This window comes from Procambarus clarkii, chromosome 68 (assembly GCF_040958095.1).
Source record: "Procambarus clarkii isolate CNS0578487 chromosome 68, FALCON_Pclarkii_2.0, whole genome shotgun sequence".
In the NCBI taxonomy this organism is placed as follows: domain Eukaryota; kingdom Metazoa; phylum Arthropoda; class Malacostraca; order Decapoda; family Cambaridae; genus Procambarus; species Procambarus clarkii.
In genome coordinates, this window is record NC_091217.1 from 14061985 (window position 1) to 14080433 (window position 18449).

The 18449-nt window shown below is 46.6% G+C and overlaps 1 protein-coding gene across 2 annotated transcripts in view; it reads left to right on the forward strand.

Annotated features, from left to right (window-relative positions):
* Positions 1–18038, forward strand: part of Prdm13 (PR/SET domain 13) — an 81382-nt gene extending 63344 nt beyond the window's left edge. Inside the window, exons 1-4 of one of the 2 annotated variants that reach the window (XM_069310877.1) lie at positions 1012–1086; positions 9693–10559; positions 12520–12802; positions 15946–18038. In XM_069310877.1, the coding sequence (XP_069166978.1) occupies positions 10266–10559; positions 12520–12802; positions 15946–17066 (1698 nt within the window). In that variant the 5' untranslated portion in view covers positions 1012–1086; positions 9693–10265 and the 3' untranslated portion in view covers positions 17067–18038. Of the gene's footprint in view, positions 1–1011; positions 1087–9692; positions 10560–12519; positions 12803–15945 lie in introns of those variants that run through there. The other variant, XM_069310876.1, reaches the window with a different exon arrangement.
* Positions 18039–18449: the final 411 nt, after the last annotated feature.

The following is an 18449-nucleotide window of genomic DNA, read 5'->3' on the forward strand; positions in this document are numbered from 1 at the left end:
TGTGGGCTGTATAAGGTGAGGATGAAGTCATCTCCGTGCCCCTGGCTGTTAACTAGCATCATGGGTACATACTGTGAGTGAAGACAAGGAATAGAGAGCGAGGATTATAGACTTGTAACACGATCTATAATTCTTGTGTTCCCTTTAAGTCGTCTGACGTCTTGCAAACAGTACCCTTCCCCTCTCTGCTATAACAGTCACGAGGTCTTTGGCTGAGGTTTTTTGCTTGTTCAGCTGCGCAAAAGATTTGGACGATAGATTTTGCTGTATCAGTCGTTCTGTGTACCCTACATGCTTAACCTCTTCTAGATGCCTCAAATAGGCAATCACAAACACATTTGTACTGGAGGCCAAGTCCCTACAGCTTCAAGAGTGGATGCAGGGCAAATGAGAGTTGGAAGTCAATGTATCAAGCGACAGCCAACTGGAAAGGAGGCCCCACGGAAGGTGAGTTTCGGTGAGCGCACACAAAGCTAAACAAACGGTAAAGCAGAGATGATTTAAACGACGAAATGCCAGTATCAAGAGTCTGAAGATGGCAGTTTGGATTGTCTACAGTAGGCGGGGATTGTTGGGGAAGGGGAGGGGAGGGGGGGGGGGCAAAGTGGGTAATGATCAGCTGTTGCCACTCACAGGCAGCATGTGGCGTCAGGCAGGGACGGTGGGTGGGGTGACCAGGGACAAGGGGTAGGTACGTAGGCAGGAACTTTTGCTAGGGGAGAGTGGGGGGTTTAAGAGGGGATCGCTGGAGCAAAGGACTGGCAGGGGTGGAGGTGAGTAGGGGAAGAGAGCAGGGGTCCCTGTGGGGGGGGGGGGGAGCAAGAGGGTCCCCCGCCACCACAACCCACCATACAAAGTCAACACCTTTGCCAAACAACGGCTAACTCCACCGCAACCTCCCTCAAACAAGCAAGCTGGTATTTCCGCTTGTTTAACTATTAATATTAGTTGATCTCTCCAGAAACAGTTCCCATGTTAACAACTACTGCCTTGACCATTCGCCAAATATGCCCGAGTTATGAGAGGTTAACACAAGGCAGTACATCAGTTCCAGTCGTGTTGACACCACCCAGCCAGGGCTCTCAAGTCCTATACAGATGGCGTCTCCTCGACTTTCTTTATGTTATGTTCTTCAAGATATTATGTGCATATTTGTCGGGCATAACTGACCGACGCCTCAGTGTTCAAGAGAGAACTGGATAAGCACCTCCAAAGGATACCTGATCAACCAGGCTGTGACTCATACGTCAGACTGCGAGCAGCCGCGTCCAACAGCCTGGTTGATCAGTCCGGCAACCAGGAGGCCTGGTCGACGACCGGGCCGCGGGGACGCTAAGCCCCGGAAGCACCTCAAGGTAACCTCAAGGTAAGGTAACCTCCCTATCTGTGAATATTTATCTTATCAGATTAGGAAACATTTGCTTAAATTACTTTTAAGTTATTTTAATATTAGATTAAAATTTAACTTCGTTAATTCTAATAGTATTCGAATATATGTCAAAATCAAGGAATCTCTACCCAAAATGCTGCGTTCTAATGATAAGAAATTAATCGTTTTTTAAATAAAATGAATTAAATCAATTTTACTTGATCACGTTGAAGATTAACTGGTCAACGAAGATTAGTTTCCGCGTTTGTTTTCTTCTCTTGTACATGTTTTTTATTGATTTCCTGCATGTGAACTGTGACATTATCCCTCTGTGGTTCTCATCATTCCGTCCAGTTGTGGCTTCCTGTCAGCCTGTCCTGCATTCCAGTTGTGGCTTCCCTGTCAGCCTTTCCTGCATTCCAGTTTAAGCTTTAAGTTTTGTCCAGAAAGGAGAGTTTATTGGGCAGCGTCACTCATCCTGTGAGTAGACACACCGCCATAGCAGCATGGACAACACTCCCCAATAGGAAGAAAACCCGCTGGGTTGTTCATCCTGCCACTTGTACCCAGACACACCTAGGACTTGCTTAACTGTCTCAAGTGAACAGCTCCTCAAACAAAAATAATATTTGTCAACCCTTAAAAACTTATCTTGCGGGTGCAAAATGGGGGAATCTTATGAGAATTTTCTTTTCTTGTTTCTTTTCTTTTTCTTTTTCTCATTTCTTGCCCGAAACGCTATGCGTACTAGTGGCTTTAGGTATTGTATGTACTACCTCTATCTTTAAATCTAACAGAATATTTGTACTGTAACTCTGCAACTATGTATATATATAAGTATATATATACTTTTCCTAAATAAATTATTATTATTATAGAACAGCGTTTATATTTGACAGATAGTATTTTCCTAACTCAAACAATGTGGAGTTTACCATGCTACACACGTTTCTAATTTCTCTTAGATGTCCACACACTCTCAGGTAGTGGTCAAGGCGGTGTCCACTCTCACCATAGATTTTGCAACTCCGCTGCTCATCTGTTGTTTCCATCCCGAATCTCCATGGGTATTTGTATCCAAGATGGATTCTTGCTATTACTGATTTTCTCCCGTGGCGGCCACCTCCTCTTCGTCCATAATAATTAAGATTGCCAGCTGCAACCATGTTGTACCAGCGAACAAATTCACTGGTTTGTGTTTCTGTCCCTCCTTTCCTAAGTCATCTTGTCACGGTGATGTTGCCTGACAATACCTCTAATTTATAGAAGAGACTTGGGTATGAAGTATTCAATATGGTCTCCTTTAGCAGCCAGCACATCTGCTCGTTCATTTCCACATATTCCAACATGGGAGGGGATTCACAGGAATTTGACGACTCTTCCATGATTGGTTACTCTTGTTATTGAAAAACCACCCCCTCCACCACCTGAAGAACCACCCCTCCATCCCCCCACCACCTGAAGAACCACCCCCTCCAGCCCCCCACCACCTGAAGAACCACCCCTCCAGCCCCTACCACCTGAAGAACCACCCTCCAGCCCCCGCCACCTGAAGAACCACCCCTCCAGCCCCCCACCACCTGTAGGATCACAACCCCACCGAGCACAACACAAACAAAAGACAATTTAACATTAACCCGCCACAAAAATCATCCGTCACCCCCCAAACCAATCCACATATAAACCAAAGTGACACAATGACTGATTGGTTACCCCCAACACCTCCACACTCCGCACAGCGAATCTTTGGAATTGTCGGTAAAGTTTATGATTGATCTCAGTAATCCTGGGCGTGGGCCGGGCCGCAGCGGATCAACACGGCCCGCCATCACTCAAACTGACGCATTAAAGCCGCAGATTGCCGCTCCTGCCGGTCGATAATACTGGAGGATTTTCCCGAATATATCCCAAGCTCACACAACACATTCATACCGTAATTGTAAATTAACTCAACTGGTGAAAATATCAACACATTAGCCTAAGTAGTAGAAATAGCCTAGTATTCTATTATTTCTATTAGTAGAAATAGCCTAAGGTACTCTAGTCCTGTGAGATGTATTTCTTCCTTGTCTCAATATACATATTTGAACTTGATATCAACAGATTTATTGTTTAAAGGATTTAATAATTGTTTATTGTTTCCTCTGTTTCTTAAGAAATAATAAACGGACCTAGAGCATAGTAAACCTAAGCTTCCTAACCTATGACAGAAAAATGTATTTGATGGTTAAGTTACAGTATACTGTTGAACATTGATGGTTGGGTTACAGTATACTGTTGAACACTGGGGTAGTACTGTACCCCCACGGGCCTGGTGGCGGCGCCGCGGGTACACACACCAAATACAGAATAAATTACTTGTCTACAGATAACATTTTCAGGATCACTTGAGTGTCATTCACAGCGGTTGATGGCCGCAGTTGCCACCTTCTCTTTAACATTAACTCATTATTTTAACCTACCTGTTTGCTGATTGATGCTTGATATCCATTTGTATTAATGAGCAATTAACATTTGTTTACGGTAAATAGTTGTGTTGAATAATAGCAATATTTTATAGTTATAAATATATTTGATTCACCAGTGAAGGTTGTGCTAGGCCCCGCCCCTACGACAGCTTTTGATGAGTCTATTGGTCCAGCGCTCATGATATCAAAGGGTGATGGCAAACTTTTGTTTTAGCAAATTAAAAATAACTCATGTAATTTAAATTTGTAATATTCTCGCTCTTTGCCGAGAGATATTTATACGCATCATTCTTATCATAATATACTATTATCAGCTAAGTAAATATATCTTGGTTCATATGGCAAGCTTGCCGTATGAATGGACCGAGATTTACTAACGTGGCAAGCGAAATCAGTCTTTGTCTCCCCAAAGCTTAAAGATCATTTTATTGTGAAGAGCAAAATCAGCTTGTAGAGCGCTGAATTTTAGCCTTTAGGTGACAGTATATTAAGAGTTATTATGGTACGCGCGAGGGTGGCGTCTGGCAGGGGGGTGTGTGGCGCGCTAATGGTACTGACGACCGTAAACACTACATCAATAATTACCACAATCTGGCCGCCTCCATAACCTATTGTGAGGAAATTATGCCACAGTCTTAATTATTGGCCTTCTGACACGGAGAGACTACACTTCTGGCTGACATGATACAGCGGCATTACTGTATTTTTATTTTTGTAGGCGTGTTGTAGAACAAGGAGCGGTTAGTGAATGTTGTATATATGAGCGGCTGTCATAAAAATCTCAATTCAATGTTATATTTAAACTTACATTTTAAAATGCATTTAAATCTACATGTGCCCAGACATGATTAGAACTGCAGCTAGTTCGTATGACAATTGAACACTTGAACACGAAGCATACCCTAAATATACTATTATAATAATCCTCAACATTTATGTTTCCAAACTCATATTTTTTTAATTTACATATTATATTAAAAATATTTTGTATTGTGTATGTATATATGTAATGCATATATGTATAAATGTATGTATATATATGTATGTCTAAATGAATGTATGTGTCTATATGTATGTACTCGCCTAGTTGTGCTTGCGGGGGTTGAGCTCTGGCGCTTTGGTCCCGCCTCTCAACTGTCAATCAACTGATGTACAGGTTCCTGAGCCTTTTGGGTTCTATCATATCTACACTTGAAGCTGTGTATGGAGTCAGCCTCCACCACATCACTTCCTAATGCATTCCATTTGTCAACCACTCTGACACTAAAAACAATTTTTTCTAATGTCTCTATGGCTCATTTGGGCACTCAATTTCCACCTGTGTCCCCTAGTGCGTGTGCCCCTTGTGGTAAATAAACTGTCTTTATCTGTCCTATCAATTCCTTTGAGAATTTTGTATGTGGTGATCATGTACCCCCCTAACTTCTGTCTTCCTGCGACGTGAGGTTTAATTCCCGTAGTCTCTCCTCGTAGCTCATACCCCTCAGCTCGGGTACTAGTCTGGTGGTAAACCTTTGAACCTTTTCCAGTTTAGTCTTATGCTTGACTAGATATGGACTCCATGCTGTATATGTGTGTAAGTGTATATATATATATATAAAGTATATATATATATATATATATATATATATATATATATATATATATATATATATATATATATATATATATATATATATAAAGTATATATATATATATATATATATATATATATATATATATGTCGTACCTAGTAGCCAGAACGCACTTCTCAGCCTACAATTCAGGGCCCGATTTGCTTAATAAGCCAAGTTTTCCTGAATTGATATATTTTCTCAAATTTTTTTCTTATGAAATGATAAAGCTACCCATTTCATTATGTATGAGGTGAATTTTTTTTTATTGGAGTTAAAATTAACGTAGATATATGACCGAACCTAACCAACCCTACCTAACCTAACCTATCTTTATAGGTTAGGTTAGGTTAGGTAGCCGAAAAAGCTAGGTTAGGTTAGGTAGGTTAGGTAGTCGAAAAACAATTAATTCATGAAAACTTGGCTTATTAGGCAAATCGGGCCTTGCATAGTAGGCTGCGAAGTGCGTTCTGGCTACTAGGTACGACATTATATATATATATATATATATATATATATATATATATATATATATATATATATGTCGTACCTAGTAGCCAGAACTCACTTCTCAGCCTACTATTCATAGCCCGATTTGCCTAATAAGCCAAGTTTTCCTGAATTATTATATTTACTATAATTTTTTTCTTATGAAATGATAAAGCAACCCTTTTCTCTATGTATGAGGTCAATTTTTTTTTATTGGAGTTAAAATTAATGTAGATATATGACCGAACCTAACCAACCCTACCTAACCTAACCTAACCTATATTTATAGGTAAGGTTAGGTTAGGTTGCCAAAAAAAGCTAGGTTAGGTTAGGTTAGGTAGGTTAGGTAGACGAAAAAACATTCATTAATGAAAACTTGGCTTATTAGGCAAATCGGGCCTTGAATAGTAGGCTGAGAAGTGCGTTCTGGCTATTAGGTACGACATATATATATATATATATATATATATATATATATATATATATATATATATATATATATATATATATATATGTCGTACCTAGTAGCCAGAACGCACTTCTCGGCCTACTATGCAAGGCTCGATTTGCCTAATAGGCCAAGTTTTTCTGAATTAATATATCTTCTCTAATTTTTTTCTTATGAAATGATAAAGCTATCCATTTCATTATGTATGAGGTCAATTTTTTTTATTTAAGTTAAAATTAACGTAGATATATGACTGAACCTAACCAACCCTACCTAACCTAACCTATCTTTATAGGTTAGGTTAGGTAGCCGAAAAAGTTAGGTTAGGTAGGTTAGGTAGTCGAAAAACAATTAATTCATGAAAACTTGGCTTATTAGGCAAAACGGGCCTTGAATAGTAGGCTGAGAAGTACGTTTTGGCTACTAGGTATATACTACTAGGTATATATATATATATATATATATATATATATATATATATATATATATATATATATATATATATATATATATATATATATATAATATATTATACCCCCTATTCGCGTACCACCAGTGTTGAATAGTTTATCCTTGTCTACCCTGTCAATTCCCCTGAGGATTTTGTAGGTAGTGATCATGTCTTCCCTCACTCTTCTGATCCGTCACTGTGTATGGGGGATGTGAACCTGAATGACTTACCATTCTGTGAGAGCGCCGCCCTGCTCCTGATTGTCCAAGCTGCATTGTCCCTCTTACGGTGGTGCATATCCTTGTTGAATGTCCTGACTTCCAGGACGAGCGTGTGTCTTGCTCCCTGACCGTCCCTCGCGGTCACTTGTCCCTCGATAGTATTCTTGGTGACTCGGATACTTTTGATATCGTTCACCTTATGCGTTTCTGTTCTCGTATTGGCATCCTTGGTGATATTTAGCGCCCTCTGATGGTGCTACACAGCCTTCCCAGCTTGGTGCCTTCTTTTGATAATTACTTACCATTCTGTGAGATGGGGATTGTGTTTCAGCATCACATAGCTCTTGAGAGTAACTATGTGACGCTTCACATAATGTAGAGTAGTTGTATAAGCACAGGTGTACCTCAATATGTTGATAACAAAGTGGTTGGGTATGAGAGCTGCCGCCTACACGCCTTCACTAGTTTACTGTCTTATTGAGTCCTTTGGTGTTTCCTTGAGAGAAGCTTTCATAAGCTTTTAGGCTCGGTGGCTGCCACAGAAGGGAGAGGAATTATCAGGGGAAAGCACGAAGCCGTTACGACTATATAACACTTGGAAGGGGGTCAGGATAAGGATTTGGGATGGGACGGGGGGAAGGAATGGTGCCCAACCACTTGGACGGTCGGGGATTGAACGCCGACCTGCATGAAGCGAGACCGTCGCTCTACCGTCCACCCCAAGTGGTTGGGGAGATTTTTTGTAGTTTCAAATTTGTCGTTTATTATAGTAGTGACCCATTAGAGGAACATAAAGTGCTATGGGTATAACTGCGCATTTCCACGCAAATCTAAACACTGACCAGAGTTTTATTACGTAAATCAATTTTCTTCAGATTTGTTCATAACTGTTTACTTCCAGTATGATTATCAGATTCCATTAGCAGTGTAGAGGGCTGCAGTAATTAATATTTAATTAGTAACGTGTATTATCCCTCCCCTCTCCCCTCGGCCCATCCCTCCCCTCTCCCCTCAGCCCATCCCTCCCCTCTCCCCATCCTCCTCTCACTTCCAACCTCACCCAGTGCTCTTCACGCTCCTCAATTAATCGCCATCCAAAGCCCTCCCCCAGTTGCCTTTTCTCTCCCCTTTTCCCTTAGATTTCCCCCTAGGTCCCCCTCGCCCTCCCCCTTTCCCTCCCTCGGGTCGGATGACAAGTGTACAGTCAACAGAGGGGAGTCGCTCCACTCCGGATTACCGACACAGTCAATTGAGCAACTAATGCTTCTTCATATACCCATCTTTTATCCCTTTTCTTATTTTGAATCAAGTAATAATGCGAAAATATAGAAGAAAATGCAATCATATATAATATTACATTATAAACAATGGCATAGCGAGGTCTTCGCGCCGACACGAGGAACGAATGAGGCGGGAATATGAAGCAGAAACGTATTTAATAGCGAGCAAACGCCCCGTGACGACCAAGTGGCGCGGGGCAGCACGTGCGTCGCCCGCCATTAACCCACATTATCGTTGTTTATTCTGTCTTGTGGGGCACCCCAGTCCTCGCCGCCGTGTCCGTCTTGGTGGATTTTTATTGTTTGGTGTTGCCGGGATCAGGGGCGCGTGCTGGACCCTCTCAGGGCTGCTTGAGGCTCGGGGCATCCTCTTGGCCCTTCCTCAGATGGGAATCAATGCTGACGTGACGATTTGGCATTCCCCAGCAGCACCGTAATAGTTAATACACAGAATGGCATTTAGGTCACTGTCTTTTTGGATAATATTTTCTTATCTATAGGATAACGTAGTTATAAATTATTTAATTATAAATGACATTTTCCCCAGTCTCGTTCTTCACTTGACAGTGTGTTGGTTAACATGGCTTCTGGATACTTAATGAAGATGTGCTGTAAGTGTGTGCTCGGACTCACCCCAAGTCTCTCCTTGTACTCTGAAGAGTGTGCTCGGACTCATCCCGAGTCTCTCCTTGTACTCTGAAGAGTGTGCTCGGACACACCACTAGTCCGGTGTGGTGTGTCCGAGCACATCCCCTTGTACTCTGAAGAGTGTGCTCGGACACACCACTAGTCCGGTGTGGTGTGTCCGAGCACATCCCCTTGTACTCTAAAGAGTGTGCTCGGACACACCACTAGTCCGGTGTGGTGTGTCCGAGCACATCCCCTTGTACTCTAAAGAGTGTGCTCGGACACACCACTAGTCCGGTGTGGTGTGTCCGAGCACATCCCCTTGTACTCTAAAGAGTGTGCTCGGACACACCACTAGTCCGGTGTGGTGTGTCCGAGCACATCCCCTTGTACTCTGAAGAGTGTGCTCGGACACACCCCGAGTCTCTCCTTGTACTCTGAAGAGTGTGCTCGGACACACCCCGAGTCTCTCCTTGTACTCTGAAGAGTGTGCTCGGACACACCCCGAGTCTCTCCTTGTACTCTGAAGAGTGTGCTCGGACACACCACTAGTCCGGTGTGGTGTGTCCGAGCACAGTCCCTTGTACTCTAAAGAGTGTGCTCGGACACACCCGGAGTGTATGAGGGAGTAATTTACAGGAAATATTACTTATCGGATTATTATTCTCAGTGTTCTCCTGTTATTCACCTGTGTTTTGTTCTTCATCAAAGTTCTGTTGTTTACAGCACATATACTGTGGCAGGCATTATGGTGACTACTACATGGGCCAGTACCTCGGTCACCACTATCCTCACCACAACCACCAGGAGTCACCACAACCACCAAGAGTCACCACAACCACCAGGAGTCACCACAACCACCAAGAGTCACCACAACCACCAAGAGTCACCACAACCACCAAGAGTCACCACAACCACCAGGAGTCACCACAACCCCCAAGAGTCACCACAACCCCCCCAAGAGTCACCACAACCCCCCAAGAGTCACCATGTACCTCGGTCACCACCACCACCCCACCAGGGCAGGACCTGCCTGGCGCGTGTAGGGCAGGTTCCTGGTCAGCTGGTGTGTGCCACGTGCAGCCCAGCTGACGCTTCCCACGCGCGTGCATCACTATATAGCCGCACGCGCGACACGTGCGCGCACTTGTACATCAGCCGCCCGCACGTGCACGCTAGCCTCGAGGGGCGTCCCGAGAGCACACGACCGGAAGAGTGAAAGTCTGGAGTCACGGGAGAGGTCACGGCGCCCGTGTAACGGAGAAACCGAAAGAAACAAGAGATTTGTGGACAAGTGGCATGACCGTGGGCGTGATGGTGGGCGGCCATGGGCGTGAATGGGCCGCGTGCGTTGCCCCGACGACCGCCCACTCTGAGACAAACACGATCCCCACGCACTCTTGCGTCCGTGTCTCCGTGGAGCCGGCGGCCGCCCGCACCGCCACGCCCCTGCTGCAGGTGGCAGCGGGCGCCGACCTGCCCAGGGCAGCGGCCACCCGCGCCCACCCCGCCCACCACCTCAACCTGGCCCTCACACAGGACAAGTTCCTCCAGCAGCGACACCTCCAAGACGCTCTCACACTCAAGCTACAGGTGAGTGTCTGTCTCTGTCTCTCTCTCTGTCTGTGTCTGTCTCTCTCTCTCTCTCTCTCTTTCTGTCTGTCTCTCTCTCATCCCCCTCCCACCAACTTCTCACTCTCGTCAGTAGAACAGGACCTCCCCACAACTCTCCTCCAGCCTACTGACACACTGCTATTTCCTAGATAAGAACAACTCACACCTGAAACAGCTACGAGAACACTCCAGGTTTCAGTGCCCGTCTTAACTACATGGTAAACACCACATATTGTTCTCAAGTTTCAGTACACTCACACTATGTCATTATTGCGCTTATTGTACAAATCTCCTCCAGGTTTTCCACCTGTGTCGGTCCCAAGGTCACGTGATGTTCTACCTGCTGGTGCTGAACACTGTGGTGGTGAACACCGTGGTGAACACTGTGTGAGGGAACACTGTGGTGGTGAACACTGTGGTGGTGAACACTGTGGTGGTGAACACTGTGGTGGTGAACACTGTGGTGGTGAACACGGTGGTGGTGAACACGGTGTCAAGAACGCTCTCGCTAATTATTCACGGAAACGTAACTTTTTTTCATGGCGTTTGTTAGCGGCTCCTGTTTCTTCACTAATGTTCTCCTGTTCTTCACAATGTTCTGTTTTTCAGCAGTGTTCTTCTATCCTTCGTCAGTGTTCTCTTGTTCTTCACAGGGGTTCATTAGTGTTCTTCAGCTCTTCACCTATGTTCTATTCTTCACTGTGTTTCTGCTCTTCGCAATCAGTGTTCTTTTCTTACCATTTTTTTTTTGTTCTTTCCAAAGTTTCATTGTTTTTATTAGTGTTTTTGGCCAGTGTTTTTATTAGTGTTTTTGGCCAGTGTTTTTATTAGTGTTTTTGGCCAGTGTTTTTATTAGTGTTTTTGGCCAGTGTTTTTATTAGTGTTTTTGGCCAGTGTTTTTTTATTTGTCAGAGTTCTCCAGTTCTTCATAATATTATTTTTTTACCCGTGTTCTATTCCTAACCAGCGTAATTACGTTATTCACGAGTGTTTGGGTTCTTCACTTTTGTTCTTCATCGATGTTCTTCTGGTCTTCAACAAGTATCTTCTGTTCGCAAACAGCACTTTACTGATCTTTACCAGCGTTCATCTGTTTTTCACCAGTGTTCTCTTCTGCATCGATGTTCTCTTCACCATTGTTATTCTGTTATTCAACAGTGTTCTGTTCTTTACCAGCGTTCTTCTGTTCGTCACCAGTGCTATTTTTTCCTTCTTGTATAGTGTCTTCTGCGTTCTCTTTCTACGTTGGATTTCTTTCTGGCTTTCCTCAAAGGAACTTGCTGTTGTTGTTGTTATAGATTCAGCTACTCGGAACAAGTTCCAAGTAGCACGGGCTATGGTGAGCCCGTAGTGGACTTACCTGGCACAGGAGCGGTGCGTGATGAAGGAACATGTTTCAGATAGACTTAATATGCTTCCGAAGGCAGTTGTTCTATCCCTTGTGTAGGATTTTTATTACTTACACACATTCCATGGGAAACTGTTCCAAGTTCCCTGTTTATTGTCTTCCAGTCTAACCTTTTATTATTAAAATTATATTTACTGAATAACCCCTCTCGCTTGATCATTGTTTTAGGTCCATTCTGGGTGTTGATGGTAGTTTGCACTTCAGTAAGCGGCGGAGCAGGGAGGTGCGTTGTAGACAAGGGGCCAGATTCACGAAAGCACTTACGCCAGCACTTACGAACGTGTACATCTTTCCTCAATCTTTGACGGCTTTGGTTACATTAATTAAACAGTTTACAAGCATGAAAACTTCCCAATCAACTGTTGTTATTGTTATAAAGAGCCTTCTGGTGTTTCGGAGCTCATTAACTTTAATAATTGAAAACAAAGCCGCCAAAGATTGAGAAAAGATGTACAGGTTCGTAAGTGCTTTAGTGAATCTGGCCCAAGTGTTGTGCCTTGTTGTGTTGTCTGAGGCTGTGGTGTTCCCCAGGTGAAGGACGGGCTGCTGGTGGCTGGCGATGGCGTGGATGTGGCCACCTGGCTGCCCCTGCTGCCCCTGGCCACGGACGTGCACGCCGAGGCTGCTACACTCACCTACGCCCACCACCACCACCACCACCAGCAGCAGCAGCAGCAGCGGGAGGGCGGCGGCCCGACCCTCAGGGTCACGCTGACGAGGACCGTCAAGGAGGGAGAGACGCCGCCCCTATGGTTCTCATCCGAGGTCGCCGCCCATCTTGGCCTCCCGTTCCTCAACTTCTCCCACATTAGAAGTAAGTGGTAAGTTTTTGTACTAATACTTACGTAGATCAATTAAATATTTATTGGTATACTATTTAACAAATTTAAGAGCTCTTGAAAGTTATCCATTTTCTTCTTCACTAACCCTTGAACTCTTGGTTCCATTTTTTATTATTATTGTACTTTTAGAAAACGTGATTATACAATTGCAATTTTTTTATATAAAAAAAACTAATAGTTATGAAAACTAAAAGTTTTAATAAAATAATTTATTAAATAAAATATTTATAGAAGACCACATCTACGTTAATAGATAAATAAAGTTAATGCACGGGATGGAAAAAGTTAATTTATAGATATATAGTAGGGTAGCTAAGTGTGCTTGGGGTGAGGGAGGCCACACACCACCACACACCACCTCACCACACCAACCATTGACACTTCACCTCATCTCCAACACTGTAACCATCGGCACTACACACGACCTTCCCTTTTAACGACCATTATCACTGTAACCATCTGTTACACACCATCTTCTTCACTGTCACCATCTTCATCACTATCCGGACACCTCCATGTACCCCCATCTCACCACCTTCCCTTCCCTCTTCACCATCTTCCCTACCCATCACCACCTTCCCTACCCTTCACCATCTTCCCTACCCTTCACCATCTTCCCTACCCTTCACCACCTTCCCTACCCTTCACTACCTTCCCTACCCTTCATCACCTTCCCTACCCTTCACCACCTTCCCTACCCTTCACCACCTTCCCTACCCTTCACCACCTTCCCTACCCTTCACCACCTTCCCTACCCTTCATCACCTTCCCTACCCTTCACCACCTTCCCTACCCTTCACCACCTTCCCTACCCTTCACTACCTTCCCTACCCTTCATCACCTTCCCTACCCTTCACCACCTTCCCTACCCTTCACCACCTTCCCTACCCTTCACCACCTTCCCTACCCTTCACCACCTTCCCTACCCTTCACCACCTTCCCTACCCTTCACCACCTTCCCTACCCTTCATCACCTTCCCTACCCTTCACCACCTTCCCTTCCCTCTTCACCATCTTCCCTACCCATCACCACCTTCCCTACCCTTCACCATCTTCCCTACCCTTCACCACCTTCCCTACCCTTCACTACCTTCCCTACCCTTCATCACCTTCCCTACCCTTCACCACCTTCCCTACCCTTCACCACCTTCCCTACCCTTCACCACCTTCCCTACCCTTCACCACCTTCCCTACCCTTCACCACCTTCCCTACCCTTCACCACCTTCCCTACCCTTCATCACCTTCCCTACCCTTCACCACCTTCCCTACCCTTCATCACCTTCCCTACCCTTCACCACCTTCCCTAGCCTTCACCACCTTCCCTAGCCTTCACCACCTTCCCTACCCTTCACCACCTTCCCTACCCATCACCACCTTCCCTACCCTTTACCACCTTCCCTATCCTTCACCACCTTCCCTACCCTTCACCACCTTCCCTACCCTTCACCACCTTCCCTACCCTTCACCACCTTCCCTTCCCTTCACCACCTTCCCTACCCTTCACCACCTTCTCTACCCTTCACCACCTTCCCTACCCTTCACCACCTTCCCTACCCTTCACTACCTTCCCTACCCTTCATCACCTTCCCTACCCTTCACCACCTTCCCTAGCCTTCACCACCTTCCCTAGCCTTCACCACCTTCCCTAGCCTTCACCACCTTCCCTACCCTTCACCACCTTCCCTACCCTTCACCACCTTCCCTACCCTTTACCACCTTCCCTACCCTTCACCACCTTCCCTACCCTTCACCACCTTCCCTACCCTTCACCACCTTTCCTACCCTTCACCACCTTTCCTACCCTTCACCACCTTCCCTACCCTTTACCACCTTCCCTAGCCTTCACCACCTTCCCTAGCCTTCACCACCTTCCCTAGCCTTCACCACCTTCCCTAGCCTTCACCACCTTCCCTAGCCTTCACCACCTTCCCTAGCCTTCACCACCTTCCCTAGCCTTCACCACCTTCCCTAGCCTTCACCACCTTCCCTAGCCTTCACCACCTTCCCTACTCTTCACCACCTTCTCTACCCATCACCACCTTCCCTACCCTTCACCACCTTCTCTACCCTTCACCACCTTCCCTAGCCTTCACCACCTTCCCTAGCCTTCACCACCTTCCCTAGCCTTCACCACCTTCCCTACTCTTCACCACCTTCTCTACCCATCACCACCTTCCCTACCCTTCACCACCTTCCCTACCCTTCACTACCTTCCCTACCCTTCATCACCTTCCCTGCCCTTCACCACCTTCCCTACCCTTCACCACCTTCCCTACCCTTCACCACATTCTCTACCCTTCACCACCTTCCCTACCCTTCACCACCTTCCCTACCCTTCACCACCTTCCCTACCCTTCACCACCTTCCCTACCCTTCACCACCTTCCCTACCCTTCACCACCTTCCCTACCCTTCACCACCTTCCCTACCCTTCACAGTAGGGTTTGCAATCAAAACGTCCAACCAGTTTGACTGGATGGTAGAGCGACGGTCTTGTTTCTTGCAAAATCGGTGTTCAATTCCTGAACTTCCAAGTGACTGAGCACCATTCCTTCCCTTCGTCTTATCCCAAATCCGTCTCCTCATTCCTTCCAAGTGCTATATGGTCATAATGGCTTAGCGCTTTTTCCTGATAATTACCTTACAATTTAAACGACCATCCTCATTACTGCGACCATCTTCACTAAACTGTAACCATCATCACTACCTGCGCACCACTGCTAGGTAGTGGTGTCCGCACCACTACCTATCCGCTCGGGATCCGGTGGCCGAGCGGACAGCACGCTGGTCACGTGATCCTGTGGTCCCGGGCGCCGGCGAGAAACGATGGCCAGTTTCTTTCACCCTATGCCCCTGTTACCTAGCATTAAATAGGTACCTGGGAGTTAGTCAGCTGTCATAGGATGCTTCCTGGGGTATGTGTCTGTGTGTGGTGTGGGTGAAAAAAAGTAGTAGTAGAGTTGAGAGGCGGGTCGAAAGAGCAGAGCTCGACCCCCTCAAGCACAACTAGGTGAATACTGGACTCCCCATTAACACGATTCTCTCTCCTCCATCTTCCTTACCTTTCCTCTCCTTCGCAAGGTTTCTTACCCCACTACCTTCTGGTTCCTTGCAGACGGAGTGTACGTGTGTCCGCACTGCAGCCGACCCTTCACGGCCCCTAACCCCCTGAAGCTGCACTTGGCGGCCCGCTGCGACACGCTGGCCTCACACCTGCTGTGGGAGCGCCTCTCCTGCCTGCCCGCCCGCACCACGCCCAAGCCCTGGTTCACGCCTCTCCTCTCATCCCGCCCTTTCGAGATGGTCTCCGTGTCGCCCAGGCCCCAGACGCCGCCCTCTAGACCCGTCAACAGGTCCCCAGGAAGACCTGCAGAGACGTCAGGGGGCCGAGGGTCGCCCGGTGGCAGCAAGTCTGTCTCTCCCGATTCCACAAGCTCTCACATGGGCGACCCCAGACCCTCTCCACCCAGGTCCTCCCTCCAACAGGAGCCACGGTCTGCTTTTCGTAGAGTCAATAGCAACACCACGGGGCCCCCAGAGAGCCCGGGTCCCAGACTCCAAATTTGCCCAAGGCCTCCAAGTTTCCTCCCTGCCGGACCTTCCCGGGCTTCCTTCCGGTCTTCCACAGTGCATCCACTCATCATGGGAGGCCCGCCGCCCACAAGCAACCATGATTTATTATTTCATCCACGTTTGCTGTTCGGTACACTGCTGCCCCCGCACCCCCAGAGCACCAGTGCTGCCCAGCCTCTTATGCCCGTCATGCCCCTGACGAGTGCTGCCCGCCCGCTCCTGGAGGCGGATCCTGCAAGGGTCGTGGTGGACCCCTGCGCTGAAATGGAGACGCTGGTGTCAAACTTAGGCCGCAGCCGACGAGGTCACCTTTGTCTGTACTGCGGAAAGCTCTACTCCCGTAAATACGGCCTCAAAATTCACATCCGCACTCACACAGGCTACAAGCCGCTCAAGTGCAAAGTTTGCTTGCGACCGTTCGGCGACCCCAGCAACCTGAACAAGCATGTGAGGCTGCACGCGGAGGGCGAGACGCCCTACAGGTGCGACCACTGCGGGAAGGTGTTGGTGCGACGCAGAGATTTAGACAGACACGTTCGCTCGCGCCACCCGGAGGTCCTCCCGCCCTCGGCCCACCCGCTCACCGACACCGAGGATGAAGATATTCTCGATGTGGAAGACGACGACTTCTCGTCGCAAGCTGACGTACACGACTCTGCTTAAGTCACGCCCGTCCACACGACCGACTGCCTAGGTCACGCCCGTCCACACGACCGTGTAGCAGGTTGCCGAATGCTCTCTCTGTCAGCTCTCAAGCTCGGCTTAATTAATTAATTAACACCAGCTTCATTATCTACTCAAAATAACTGTCTGGTCCAAACCAACCATACAGAGTGCCTCACGCTTTATGATACTGTTACCTCTTTATTTGGATCAAATAGTGCCAGATTTTTAATTAAAATAAACTCAAAGGCACAGTTGTCCCTTACTACTTTCAAAATAAAGTTAAAAATGCTAATAGTGACAATAATAAAGTACATATTGTGCTGGTACCTGGCGACGTGTCGCATCGTTATCAAAGCCAACCTCTTAAAGTGACGGTATACTTACAGCAACTGTTTGGTCGAACGCTCAATAAGAATCACGTTTTTTACAATTAATTTTTTAGAGGACAGGAAAAAAAGACAAAAAACCAAACAAACATTTTTAGCCTAGTATAACGCATATATATTTACAATATAGGGCTAGGATAGCGTATATTAGCCCTAGGATTGGAGAGGTTATATTATGTTCTTTATTACTTTTCCATTTTTCTTGTATGCCATCTGGGTTAATTATATAATACTAAGCGTGAAGCTTTTGAGCCCAACAGTCTGTTTGGTCAAATATTGCTAAAAGTATAGTCATTATTATTGGAGGCTGGGCTGTGATATCTTATTTAACTTACGTAATATGTAACATAATCTTTAACTTCTTTCATCTTTACCTCATCTCCCTTCACCTCACTGTCCTTACCCACCCTTCTGTCTCACTGACATCAAACTTCTCGGACCTCATCCCCGCTACTTCCACCTCACTGACACCACCCCACCCACACATAAACACCACCCCACCCACACGCTGACACCACCCCACCCACACGCTGACACCACCCCACCCACACGCTGACACCACCCCACCCACACATTAACACCACCCCACCCACACGCTGACACCACCCCACCCACACATTAACACCACCGCACCCACACACTGACACCACCCCACCCACACTCTGACACCACCCCACCCACACGCTGACACCACCCCACCCACACATTAACACCACCCCACCCACACTCTGACACCACCCCACCCACACTGACACCACTCCACCCACACGCTGACACCACCCCACCCACACGCTGACACCACCCCACCCACACTCTGACACCACCCCACCCACACGCTGACACCACCCCACCCACACGCTGACACCACCCCACCCACACATTAACACCACCCCACCCACACTCTGACACCACCCCACCCACACTGACACCACTCCACCCACACGCTGACACCACCCCACCCACACGCTGACACCACCCCACCCACACACTGACA